This window comes from Carcharodon carcharias, chromosome 34 (assembly GCF_017639515.1).
Source record: "Carcharodon carcharias isolate sCarCar2 chromosome 34, sCarCar2.pri, whole genome shotgun sequence".
Lineage (NCBI taxonomy): Eukaryota > Metazoa > Chordata > Chondrichthyes > Lamniformes > Lamnidae > Carcharodon > Carcharodon carcharias.
Window position 1 is genome coordinate 22,777,051 of NC_054500.1, and position 13,742 is coordinate 22,790,792.

Below are 13,742 nucleotides of genomic sequence, written 5' to 3' on the forward strand. Positions count from 1 at the left end.
GTGGGGGGGAGGAGGAGGAGAGAAACCATCAGCAAAAACAAAGCCAGTTTAAAAAAAAAATTCTCACGAGGAAGTTCAGTGGATAGTAAAAATAAAAAACAAAATTTCCTCCTACATGGACACAGCACCATGGTGAGACAACAGAATCCTGTGAAATTATGAAGGATTTGTACGTGAACAGCGCCTTTTATAATCACAGGACACTCCAGCATGCTTTACAGCCAGTCAGTGTAGTCACTGCTGTCATGTTGGAAAACACACCAATTTGTGCACAGCAAGCTCCCACAAACGGTAGTGAAATATGATTAGATAATCTGCTTTACTGATGCTGCTTTAGAGATAAATATTGGCTGCATACAGTGACATCACTATGCACGATACCCGTTGGCAAAAGGAGAACTCCCCTGCTGTTCTTCGAATAGCGTTACAGGATATTTTACACCCACCAAGGAGGGCAGACAGGGCCTCGGTTTAACGTCACATCTGAAAGACAGTGCCTCCAACATTGCGGCAATCCCTTAGTACTTGCACTGAGAATGTCAACAAAACTTGTGCTTGGGTCTCTGGAGCAGAACTTGCACGCAGAGCTTTCTGGAATCTCTAAAAGGTGCTTAAAGGGAAGTAGAAATGGAGGTTACCACAGAACAGTGATTCATCCCCACGCAGCTCAACTTCTTCAATTACATTCAAATAAATATTGCTTGAGGTAAGTAAAAGGTGTGTGTTTAATAAAAAGGCCAACTCTATTCACAGAGGCATAAACATTGCCCTAAAAGATTACAAAATGTTTGAAGAAACTAAGCAAGATATTAAGAGGTTTTCACAAAACTATAGCCGAAGTCAAACTCAACTGAAGGAACAACTTGTCCATGAAGTGAATTGTGGTGGTTAGGAATTAAAGGTCACTTCTCAAATTGAACCCTGACACTGTGTAAATTAGGCACGGTAATGTAACATTGTTTGCCTCAGTTTCGACGTGTGTGTAATTAGAAAGTACACTATGAATTTTAATAGCTCGCTAAGGCAAAACTAAAGAACACATTTAGTCTACAACCAACCACATCAAGCAAAAGGAATACATGCCTGAAAAATGTCACAGAATTACATTACTGAGCAAGTATCAACTTATCAAAGCCCCACTGTGCTGTATCAGCAGAAGGCATTAACCTAGGTAGGTTTAAACGGTTAACAATTCTATTAAAATAGCAAAGACAGCGTGAAATGTTTTCACACTAACACCCTGGACAGTCACTTGTGGGTCCTTTTGTGTTTAAATAAAAAATACAAAATCATTACACAGTTGTGAAATACTGGATGCAGAACTATTTGGACAGGAAAACCTTCAACCAACTTTGGATACACTAATACTCTCACCCCCTGCTATAACAAGGTTAATGAGCGAAGTGGCACAGATTTCTTCTTTAGCTTCCCACAGAACTTCAAATTATTTAACAGTAAACAATTATTGCTGTTTTTTTTTAAATCAGCTGCTGTTGGTCTCTAAGCCCAGTAGGATTTTCCAAGGTTAACTCGCTTGCTTGCTGGTGCAGTTTTCAGTATCTAGCTTCCCAAATTAACTAACAGTTTCCTGGAAAACTCAGTGCAGTAGCCCTATTATTTATAATGAAAGCCATTCTTATATCTAGGGGAGGTCTTGTGGCAGAGTGGGTAGCACCCTACCTCTAGCCCAGAAGCTCTGGGTTCAAGTCCCACTCCAGGACTTGATGGCCATGGAAGACTAGTTCATAACGTGGCCAAACAAGTTGATTTTCAACCTGACAATCATTCCAACATGCCTATGGCAGGCAGTAAGAGGAGACACCCCTGGTCAGCCAAGCTTGATGCAGAGTGGCACCCCACAAGTTATAGCTTCAGGCTACTGGCCTGCTACAGAAAACAAGTGTGTGCTTTGTCTGCCTTGTGCATCTCTAGATGTGGGAAGTTAACGTCTATACGGCCAATCTCCTGCTTCAGTTGAGTGATCCAACAGGTCTGGGCTCTCAAGAAATTCCACCTGCCCATTAACATTAAAAGGGCAATGGATAGCGTATTGCAACAGCAGAGATAAGTTTCTCTCTGTCAAAGGCAGTTGCTCTAATAGGAATACATTCCCGAGGATGTCAGCCATGGTTTGGTAACTCATTAAGTCAAGAGTTTAACCAGCAAGTTTCTGCAGGTTACTCAATCAGAAATTCTCCCCACTCTTGTGTTTAAATCCCACCTCGGCCTTGCCCCTCTATATCTCAAAAATCTCCTCCAGCCCTACAAGATCTCTGAACTCCTTCAATTTTGCTTCTTGCACATCCCTGATTTTAATCATTCCAACCATTGGCAGCCGTGCCTTCAGCTGCCTGAGCTCTAACTTCTACAATTCTCTCTCTAAACTTCACTGCCCTTCAAGGCTCTCCTTAAATCATGACTTGGAACTATATTGCCATTCTTTCACTGTTGCTGAGTCAAAATGCTGAAATTCCCTCTAACAGCACTGTGGGTGAAACTACTCCACATGTTCTGCAGCAGTTCAAGGTGGTGGCTTGAACTTTTCCCAAGGGCAATCAGGGTGAGCAATAAATGCTGGCCTCATCAGTGACACCCATAAATAAATTAAAAACAAAGATTTTGATCACTTGTCCTAATACCTCATTATTTGGCTTGGTATCAAAATTTGATTTGATAATGTTCCTGTGAAGCACCCTGGGATATGGTGCTATGTTAAAGGTACTATACAAATGCAAGTTTTTGTTGCTGAACAGTGTCCATTCTGGTCAAATCCTGACCTTCCCAGAGCATCATATACATATAACCTACCAGGGGAGGGGGGCTGGGGGGGGTGGTAAAAATCACTGGACACCAATAATCAGGAACAGGACTGAGCCATGGTACAGGGATGATTGGGTCAATCGTAGCTCCCCACTGAACAAGCGGCTGAAGCTAGAACTGGCAAAGGTGCAAAATATTTATGAGGATGATCCCAGAATTGAGAGGAAGGAAAGGCTGGACAAGCTGAGATTCTTTTTTTTCTCCAAGAAAACAGAGGACTTCAAAATTATGAAAGGGTTTGATAGGGTAGACACAAATGATGTTTCTATCTGGAGCATAAACACCAGTATGGACCAGTTGGTCCTCATGTCCTGTTGCTACAATTATAGCAAATGGAACTTTTTAGTATGAATGAAGTAATGCAATGCAACATGGGGGTGGGAAATTTAACTGTCCCAACTATTTGAGGGTCCTCAAGGCAATGAACAATTATATAGATTTATTAAAACAGAGTTACATGTATGAGCTGTTGTCAATAGGTATTTACTTCTGGTATGCTGAGAAAGAAAGACTTCCAAGCCTCTAATTCTTGATTTAAAACCTCAGAGTCATGCCTAGGTTAATAATCCATTAACAGCCCAGTGCATTACAATAAGAATGCTGCACTGCTAACAGGTACTGTCCTTTGGATAGGGCACTGTCTGCTCAGGCAACGTTTAAAGGAAGAGAGGGCTTGGTAATCTAGAATGGCAAAGTCAAAGGGGCCAAAGAGTCTTCAACAGATTTGATATTCAGCAGCATAGGTCAGTTCGCTCATGGGATATCTTAGTGTTCCAGGAATAACAGGCAAGTTTCTCGATTTGACCCTTCCTAAAGTTTATGGATCTTTATGCAACGGTCGAAGTGAATACGCTTACTGTGCATTGATGCCAAGCTATGTGATGGCGTGTGATGTTGATGTGTGAAATGTGATGATGATTCACATTTTGAGTATTTCAAATGAGACGACGCTAACCTTTAGAGCTGGTTTTCAACAAAACACCAGCAAGAGTCAGAAGCCAGAGAGAATGGAGTTCACTGAAGAATGGAGAGAGAGGGGGAATTAAGGAAAGAGGAACACACGCCAAGAAGGTGTTCAAGGCTATTAATTGGTTTTCAGAGTTACTATTATAGTAACATAGCTGCTCTGGAATGTTTGGGTTATGCTGGGTGGATTGAATGATTAAGATTGTTATCAAATTTGAATTGCCTATAAAAACCTCAGTGATGCAAGTGGGTGTATATGTACATGCATGAACGTGTGGGGCAGGAGAATACACATCCGTTGATATAAACAATGCCAAGCACTGAAATATATAGTCAATCCAACCGCAAGTAACAGGGCAGGATAAAATGCTAATAACCAGATCTGCAAGAGATAACATCAGCATTACTGATAAGCTGTAACTTTAAGTATTGGCATGCAAGTGGCTTTAACTGCATTTATTTGCAATGTAGAAATTTCAGACAGTGATTCCTTCATCGCTGTCCATTTATGTTGTCAATTCTAATTTCTCCAGTTTCTTACAAAATAATTTTGTATTAGCTTGGTAACATTGTTCAGACTCATTTTAAGCTTTGATACTCAATGGTGATCTTTCTGCCTGAAGTTGCGGAGATTGTTGGGTAGATGAGTGTTCAATACTCGATAGCCATTTTCAAACTTCCGCAGATCTTCATTTGCGTCCAATGCAGTCAACAATCCCGTTACTTTTCAACCCATCAAAGAAGAAAAAGTTGTTGTGTGGGAGGTCTCGTTGAGATAAGGCCTGTGAAGAACGCACAGTCGGAAAGTCATTCCTCACAAATACAAGCTTCAGCCAGTCTATTCTGAAAGTTATTTATAAAATTGCCACAGACAGCAACAGCTTGGCCCTACACTTTTCGCCAACAGCCTCTTCAAAAAGTGCTAATTCTTGCTGTAGTCCACAGATGCTCTCCGTTACCTCACCTATACATCCACTCTTCACATTTAAGGTTAGATAGATGTGGTGTCAGTCTATTTGACCGTGGAGAGTTTCACAGTCAAACCTGCTTCACTCCTCACCCTGTCGTTACAGTTATCAAGCTGGCTCACCACATTATCACCCAACCGTGATCTTTTCGAATTGTGCAGCTAGATCGAAGAGCCAAATGGCCTACTCCAGCTCCTAGTTCCTGTGTTTGCATGTTCTGAAGCTCTTTCTGATTTTTACCTCCCCCTTACCAGGATAGTGAGGTCAATTGCAGCATATATAAAACACCAGCTGGATTACGGTGTCCAATTCTGGCTACCACACTTTAGGAAGGTCATGGAGGCTTTGTGGAGAACACTGAAGAAAGTTAATGGAATGGCTCCAGGGATGAGGATTACATAAATAGACAGACTAGAGAAGCTGCAGTTGTTCTCTTTACAGCAGAGAAGGCCTAGAGGCCATGAAGCATTTGGATAAATTAAATAAAGCAAAGTTTTGTTCCAATGGTCAAAGTGTCGATAACCAGAGGACACAGATTTAAGATGACTTTCGAAAGAACAGAGGTAACACGAGGAGAAATATTTTCATGCATCAAGGGTCTCGAACACGCTGCCTGATAGGAGGATACAGACTCAATAGTGGCCTTCGAAAAGGAATTGGATAAATACTTGAAGGAGAAAAATTTTCACGGATTGGGAAAAAGACTGGGGAATGGACTAACTGGATGCTTTTCAAAAGAGCCAGCACAGACTCAAATGTGCTGAATGGTCCTCCCTGTAGCACCGTACTATTCTAAGATTCCATGAAATAAATTGGCAACAATAGAAAGAAATGTTCTGATGGCATGCTGACAAAACTGACGAGTAGCTTACAAACAGTCTTACCTTTACGATTTCTTGGCTGAGCACTCCGCCCACAACAGCGCACACTGGTGCTAGCTCTGAGAAACAGGAGCTAAGGGAAGGAAAAGATATTGCTTGTAATCCAGGGGAGATGTGGGATGGTGGTAACATCACTGGGCTAGTAATCTAGAGGCCCAGGCTAGTCCTCTGGGGACACAGATTCAAATCCCATCACTGCAGATGGTTGAATTTAAACTCAATTAACATCTGGAATTGAAAGCACCTCGATAATGGTGACTGTGAAACTATCTTTTTTTTTGTAAAAACCCAACAGGTTCCCCTTTGCCCTTTAGGGAAGGAAATCTGCCATCTTTACCTGGGCTGTACTACATGTGACTCCAGATTGACAGCAATGTGGTTGATTCTAAACTGCCCTCTGTAATGGCCTTGCAAGTCATTCAATTCAAGGGCGATTAGGAATGGGCAACAAATGCTGGCCTTCAGCGAAGCCCATATCTCATGAAAGAATAAATAAGTTTCATTATATGGAAATCACAACTGCTTTTTTTTTGGTAACCTTTAAATTAGCTCATTTAATCAATTTTCTCCTCGCCCACTTTCTTTGCTCTCTCAAGGGCTCAACTAATATTCGTTATTCACAGGTGGGCCTGGACACAGTGTTGACCGGCTGCTCCCTACGGAGGGGAGGGAAGTGGGATGAATACACAGCTGACCCCAGATTTCCTTTAGCCGGAGGCCATGGTATAGCAGAGGGGTGGTATTGCAAACGCTCTTCCCCCTCAGTCCTGGGCACAGAATTGAGCCTGACCTTGGGGATTTTCATGATGAAAATCCGGTGCAAAAAAAAAATTCCATTCCCAATTTTAAGAGTAGAAAAAAGTTAAGAAATTGAACCTGCAGTATAGTCAAGAGATTGAAAATCTTGTACAATTTGAATGTTTTGCACAATGAATTTGGATTGTTCATTAAGTTAGGGGAAGTGGACACCTTTAACCACCCAGCAATATTAAAAGACACCAGCCCTTCATGGTATAAATGGTTTCCTCCTTGGTTTCGTCTTACCATCTGTCAAAACCCTCAGACACACCAAGTAATCTTTCTGTTAATCTCTCGTCTCCCAGCAGGGAAAGCTGTTTGTTAATGGTGCCATTCCGACTTTTTTCTGGAGACCTTGGCGGGAGGGGTGGGGGTGTAGGGAAGAGGGGGAGAGTTAGGCCACGCTCTTTCTCACCCACCCAGCATCTCCCACACTGGATAGCCCTCATGCAAGCACAAGATCAAGGCCAATCTCTGCATCCCTCATGGTTACATAGTCTGGACATTGTTGCCTGGGTCTGCATGTGGAGGGTGGGGGAAGCAGATTAAATCTCAGAAAGGGAATTGGATAAATACTTGAAGAGGAAATATCTGTAAGATTATGGGGAAAGAGTGGGGTAAGGGGGGTTGATTTGCTAATTCTTCATAGAGCTGGCACAGGGGCGATGGGCTGCTTCCACCACAAATTGTGATGGACTTAACTTCCACCGGCAAGAGAGCCCCATGGCCCTTAGAAAAGATCCCATAGGGTACCAGAGAGCAGCTGGTATTTAAAACTGTCCTATAGCCAGAATTAGTGCCTTCAGAAGAAAAAGGGAAGCCATAAGGAACAGGAATGAATGGAATGCTAGCTTTTATTCTGGATGAGGGTCTGAGGCCAGTGAAATATTCGTGCATTTAACTCACTAGCACAAAGAGGCAACCAACCTGACAAACTCATCTGTAAGTAGGTCACTCTTCACCCCCAAAGAATCCAACACATCGTTCCTCAGCTGCAGCAGCAATTCTGAATCTTCCTCGTAGTTCTCGGGCATCGGATCTCGGGCCTTAGCAGCTCGGAATTTCAACAGAACTACCAGAGAAAATAAGAAGAACATTGATCCATCACTTCTGAACAGGGTACCTCAAGGTGCATTATCACAAATGCACCAGTGATAGTGCATCAAAGTTAAGTCGCAGAACAACTGGGGAGGGCTGCAGATGTGAGAAATTTTACGGTGCGAGCTGCTGTGATCTGGAATTCACTGCCTGTGGTGGAAACCGATTGCACTTCTAAAAGGGAATTGGATCGATATTTGAAAAGGAATGAATTGGGGGAGATAGTGGTAAATGTCACTGGACTAGTAATCCAGAGGCCTGGGCTAATGCTCTGGGACACGGGTTCAAATCCCACCACGGCAGCTGATGGAAGTTGAATTCCATTAATAAAATCTGAAATTAAAAGCTAGTCTCAGCAATCTGGTTCACTATTATCCTTTAGGGAAGGGAATCTGCTGTCCGTACCTGGTCTGGCCACAGCAACGCGCTTGACTCTTAACTGCCCTCTGAACCATTCTAGCGAACCATTCAGTTCAAGGGCAATTCGGAATGGGCAACAAATGCCGGCCTTGCCAGCGGCGCCCACATCCTATGAAAGAATACATTCTTAAAAATTGCAAGGCTACGGGGAAAGAGCAGGGGAGGGTGAGAGTGGGAATAATTAGCTAGCTCTTTCAAAGATCTGACACGGGCCGTGACGGGCTGAATAGCCTCCTGCTTCCGTCAAAAACTGTGTCGGATTGAACTTCAATCAGGCCAGAGAGCCGCGTGACACCTAGAAACAATCCCACAAGTCGAGAATGCAGATTTCCCAGTCAGTTGAATGGCTTCCCTACATGAGGCAGTTCCAGTGCAACTCGATGGCTGCTCTGAAGTTGCACCACCTACGCAGACTGGGTTGAAGCTGTGTCATCTCCCACTGTTTATTACAAAGTGCTCTCAGATACACAGGTATGCTCGCACTGTACATGACAACACTGAAGCAGCATCACGGGTGGAGATTCCCTACTTGGGGGTGTCATGGTGGAGTGGGGGGGCGGGGGGTGCATGGTGGGTTAACAACAAAACATATGTTAATTTTATTGTGCAGTTATTTTCTGAACAAGGGAAGGGGATTTTAAACAAAAATAAACTTGTCACCCATCTATCACCCCAACCACCACATTCCAAGTCAAAAGTTTAGAATCAATTAGCTTTTAGCGGGGAAAAACAGCAACATAATTCTGGAAAGAAGCACCCACTCCAAGCCTAGGGGTAGCTCTACAGCTTACTCCCAGGAATTTACTTATGGTCCATCTAAAACAGCAACTGGCTGTTCTTGTGTCAGGATTTCAACACAAAAGCTGAAGTAGAGTGACACTGAATAATGCTATGAGAATGAACTGCAATCTCTCTCGAATAAATTACCAGCTGGTGTGTTGGGTGCTGACTCTCTGAATGTATTCAAGATGGAGCTAGACCAGTTCTCGACTGGGAGAGAGATTTCACCACATAGAAGGCAAGTGTCTTTATAGATTAACACCGTACCCATGTGATCTCCTGGACTGGTTTTGATCATCTGAGACAAATTTTAGAATATTTTTTCCCTTTACTAATCCTGTTTGTTTTTGCGTCACAGGAGATTACTATGATTGGCGGGGGGGGGGGGGGGGTGGTGGTGGTGGATGTATGAGGCTGAGGGTGGGGGTGCTGAGGGAGAAGTATTTAGCCATGGTGGTCAGTTGAAGGCAGCTTGGACGGACTAGCTGATCTTTTCCTGTCCTACATTTTCAAAAGTTCCACCCCATGGATTGCATCCATCTGGTTATACTATCCAAATTCAATTACCTTGCGACCCATCAGCCAGGAGTCACAAATTATCAAGCTGAACTAGATCCTAACACAGGTCCTGTATGCAAAAGGACTCCCATTTTCCATTCTGCTACTGAAATCCAGCCTTTCAGCTCTATAGCTAGCAGGTTAACAAACTCTTACTGTGTAAGACCAAAAATTATCTGCAGCTTCTGTGATCCATAACAGTCTTTTGTAACGCTCACAGGACAGTTACTTCCTCTTCAAATTTTTGTTTGACTATTAAATGTTAAAAATAATCTCCAACACTCCAAGTGCACACTACATGTGTAGGAGGTGGTTGTACTGTTGCTGACACTTGGACAGCTATTTGATAAGGGTGTATAAACAGTACGAAAAAGCGACAGTCTCTCATTGGCATAGCTCCAGACAGCTGCGTCTCTTGTTGCTGGTTATCTAGGCACTCCATCTTCTCTGCACTGTGGGAGTAATCAAGTCACTGGAGACAATGGAGCAAGAGTTCACTTCAGGCACGAAACGACTGGCACCACATTTGTCTGAGAGTTAAGGGGCAAGTTTAAAAAGGTAAACATAACTATACTGAATACAAATGCATCCACAGTGCAGTGCTTTGTTGACCAATTATAGTGAAAGGCTCTAACATTCAATTATAGACTTTCTCAAACTTAACATTCATTAACTTCCAATGTCTTCAATAAGGTCGACAAAGTAATTAAGATCTTGTAGGTTGGTGGCATCGGTGTGTGGAATCATTTGATTAAATGTACAGCTTGGTTTAGCACCAATTCACACAGATCAGTGGATCCAGGTTCAATGTCCAATCTGCTGAATTTGGTTATCTCACCCCATAATTTAAAAGAAAATTCACTTCATGGATAATAATTGCTGTCTGGTGACTCTTGCTGGGAAGGGCTTGTGTGGGAATATGAAGGGATAAAGATTTGCCACTCTAGTGAGGTGCCTGTGCAATGATATTCCAGCAGGAATTATGATAGTAGCCATAGCTCAAAATGGATACTACTCTTGCTTCTGGGTTCGAGCCCCACTCCAGACATGGGACCCATAATCTTGGCCAATACTCTAATGCCAGGGAACCCTGTACTGACTTTTGAATGTGACGTTAAACAGAGGCCCCATCTGCCCTCAGGAGGGTGGGAAAAAAACCCCACACCACAATCCTGAAAAAGAGCAAGGGATCATTCTGATGCCTTGGCCAATATTTATCCCACAACCAACAATCACTAAAACAGGTCACCTGGTAATGGTTACATGGCTGTTTGTGGCAGCTTGCTGTATGCAAATTAGCTGTCATGTTTCTATTACAGGAGAGATAACGCTTCAAAAGTATATCTTTTAGTATCTCTCTATCCTCCTTCCTTCCTCTTCCACATATACTGATTCACATTAGGATGCATACCCATGGGATCAGCTGCCCTCTGATATCCATTCATCACATCTATGCAAAGCGCTGGCATCCTACTGGACTCAAGGTGGGTGGGAGAAGGAGAGAATGAGGAGCAGAGAGCAGGATGCCAAGTTTGACCTCATCCTCACTTGACAATCTTTCCGCGAGGTTACTAGATTCTGATTAGGATTGCAAGCCCTGGCCAATGTCCCTCCTCATGAGACCAAGGATACAGAGACTCTTTGCAGCGCACCTATTGGCATGCTGGCTGAAGTAACATTGGCCATTATACCATTTAACACCAGTACCAGGAGGAGGAGGGATGATGAAACTGTCCAAGGTCACCTTGTGATAACACAACAAAAGATTAATCTCTATTGAGGTTTCTCTGTGTTCGGATTACACAGACAATACATGTCAGATACTCATCATTGCACAATAGTTAATCCTTCAACGAGTTTTTCATTACGCACCAACTGCATGAGATGGCAGACATGGGCTGCCGAATGCAAACAAAAAAGGAATGAAAGCTAAACAGCCCGATCCACTGCACCATATCTTACAAACAGCAATGGAAAGAAGGCAATGATTTGCAGACAGATATCTCATTTTGGAGTTCACATGACAATTAAACAGACTGGATGTTCGAGAATTGAATATTTCTAGGAGAGATTGCTGCTGCATCAACATATCCCCATTATAGGATATAAACAGCCATTGCCACAGCAGTTGACAATGGATTAATGCTCAATAACAATACTCTATTAGAATTGGTAGTTTTTTTATGCAGACATTACCATGCATCAAGTATACAGGGTACATTAGCTATTGACAGTGGGTTTATAAATATAAAGTAGCACAGTCAATGCAGTATGACCCTAGGCAGTTAGTTGCATTTAAGCATCTAAGCATACAAGGTAGGAAATTGTAGGTAATAAAAGTAGCATATATCAAAACCAACATTAAAATCTTTTAAACAGAAGGGGAAAGAAATACCAGCTTATAAGGTTAATTTACTGGTAGTAAAATATTAAAGTTTCAACAGCTGCATTTATAACATAAGAAATAGGGGCAAGAATAGGCTATCCTGTCCCTTCAGCCTGCTCTGCTTTTCAATAAGATCATGGCTAATCCTCGACCTCAGCTTCACTTTTCCACCCGATCTCCATAACCTTTGGTTCCCTTGAGTCCAAAAAAAAAATCCAACAATCTCAATGTTGTCAATGACAGAGCATCGACAACCCTAAAGACTCCCAACCATGTGAGTGAAGACATTTCTCATCTCGGTCTGATATGATGTGTGCTGTGGCTCAGCTGATAGCACTCTTGTCTCAGAGTCACAAGGTTCTGGGTGCAAGTCTCACTCCAGGAATTGGCACAAAAAACAAAGCCAACATGCCACCTCCTTTGGTTCTGAAGAAGTCATATTGGGCTTGAAACATTAGCTCTGTTGCTCTCTTCACAGATGCTGCCAGACCACTCAGTTTTTCCAGCATTTTGTTTTTATTTCAGATTTCCAGCATCTGCAGTATTTTGCTTTAATTAAATCTTTGTAAAACCTTTGGCCACTGCCCTTCTCCCTGACCGAGGATCACAGGTGAACTCTGATGCGACCACCACTGTTATAAGCTAAACCACCTCATTCAAGAATGAGCAGGGAGTCACACTTGGACCTATTGGTTATGTAGCTTGGCCATGTGTAGTTTCTTAGGCCAATGCAGAACAGAACCATCCTGCCAAAAACCTACTACCCCACAAACTTATTTCTTTATTTACCACTCCTCCCAAACAATAAATCACATAATACAAGACGTGGTTGGCCACTCAGCTCTGGTGGCTCTGTAGCCAGCACGAAAACAGCCTCAGTACGATCTTGACAATTTTGTCTTCTGCAACCATTTCCTGTGACTTTGTTAGTTAATCTTTTCTCACACTTTTCAATTATGGAAAAAAAATGCTTTATCAGTTGAATCAGCAGCAAGGTTTAGGAAAGTTTCACACAGCAGTAGTGTCTTAATTAATTTCCTGTACAGGTTATTCAATGCCTGTTCTGCCACCAATCAGAAGGATCTGTTCTAGTTGCTACAAGTATCTGCCTTTTTTCACGATCTTTCCATTAGCAGCAATGTCATTTCCATATATGGTAATTAATTAAATAGGGTTTCTTGGAGGAACACTGCACATTGAAAGCTCAAATCACTGACACTTCAAGACTTTGCGCCTTTGCTCACTCCCCGGCAAAGCTAGAGCTATAATTTCCCAATGATTCAGTTAATGTACTCTCTGCCCATGTGGACTACTGTATAGCTCCACTGACAGGATGGGAAGTTACATGGATAGGATGGTGGATTAGGTCATTGCTTGGACTCTCACATCAACACTGTTGCAATTTTGATTCCAGGTGACTATGAATGAGCCCACTCTTCAAGTTTACACTTGGAAATTCAGCAACCTTATCCTGGGGCCAGACTAGTGAATCCATCTAACTGTGGGCCTATCAACCTGCTGCTGGGATAAGGGAGCTGGATTTAGTTACGTCATCATGGGAAAGGTCTTCTAGAATTGGAATTAAAATGTCACTGGAATGCATGAAACAAAAGCACTCTGACAGGCCAGCAGGAATTCAAATAAATTGCTGTTCATATTGAAAATGTTTATTTAACATGTATATTCTTGCGCATATGTACAGCTAAAACTGAAGCAGTACATTGAACGAAAGCACGGACTGCACCTCAAAACCTGGGGTAACTGTAACCTCTTTCTTTCAAAAGGAAACTGCAGCCAACTCACAATTCAATGAAACTACTGATACAAGTGACTTGATTGTACCAAAATAAATATAAAACAAATGAAATACGATAAAAAGGTGCAATTTCAAAACTAGGGGAAAACCCAATGAACGAAACACTAAATTATGGACAGTGAGAAATACGATCACATCGCAATCTTACAAAAAGATGTGAAATAGCATTTAATGCAGGAACCCCAAAATACTCATAACAGGCTTTCATCTGGTAAAACTACTTAAGTGGATTAGTAACCACAGGCTATTGT

The 13,742-nt window shown here is 42.4% G+C and overlaps 1 protein-coding gene across 1 annotated transcript in view; it reads right to left on the reverse strand.

Moving 5' to 3' along the window:
* Nucleotides 1-707: 707 nt before the first annotated feature.
* The window catches only part of sae1 (SUMO1 activating enzyme subunit 1), a 101,195-nt gene continuing 88,160 nt past the window's right edge, over nt 708-13,742 (reverse strand). Inside the window, exons 7-9 of the mRNA XM_041179365.1 lie at nt 7,361-7,505; nt 5,639-5,708; nt 708-4,568 (exon numbers count right to left, since the gene is read on the reverse strand). Coding sequence (XP_041035299.1) covers nt 4,476-4,568; nt 5,639-5,708; nt 7,361-7,505 — 308 coding nt within the window. The 3' untranslated portion in view covers nt 708-4,475. The remainder of the gene's footprint in view (nt 4,569-5,638; nt 5,709-7,360; nt 7,506-13,742) is intronic.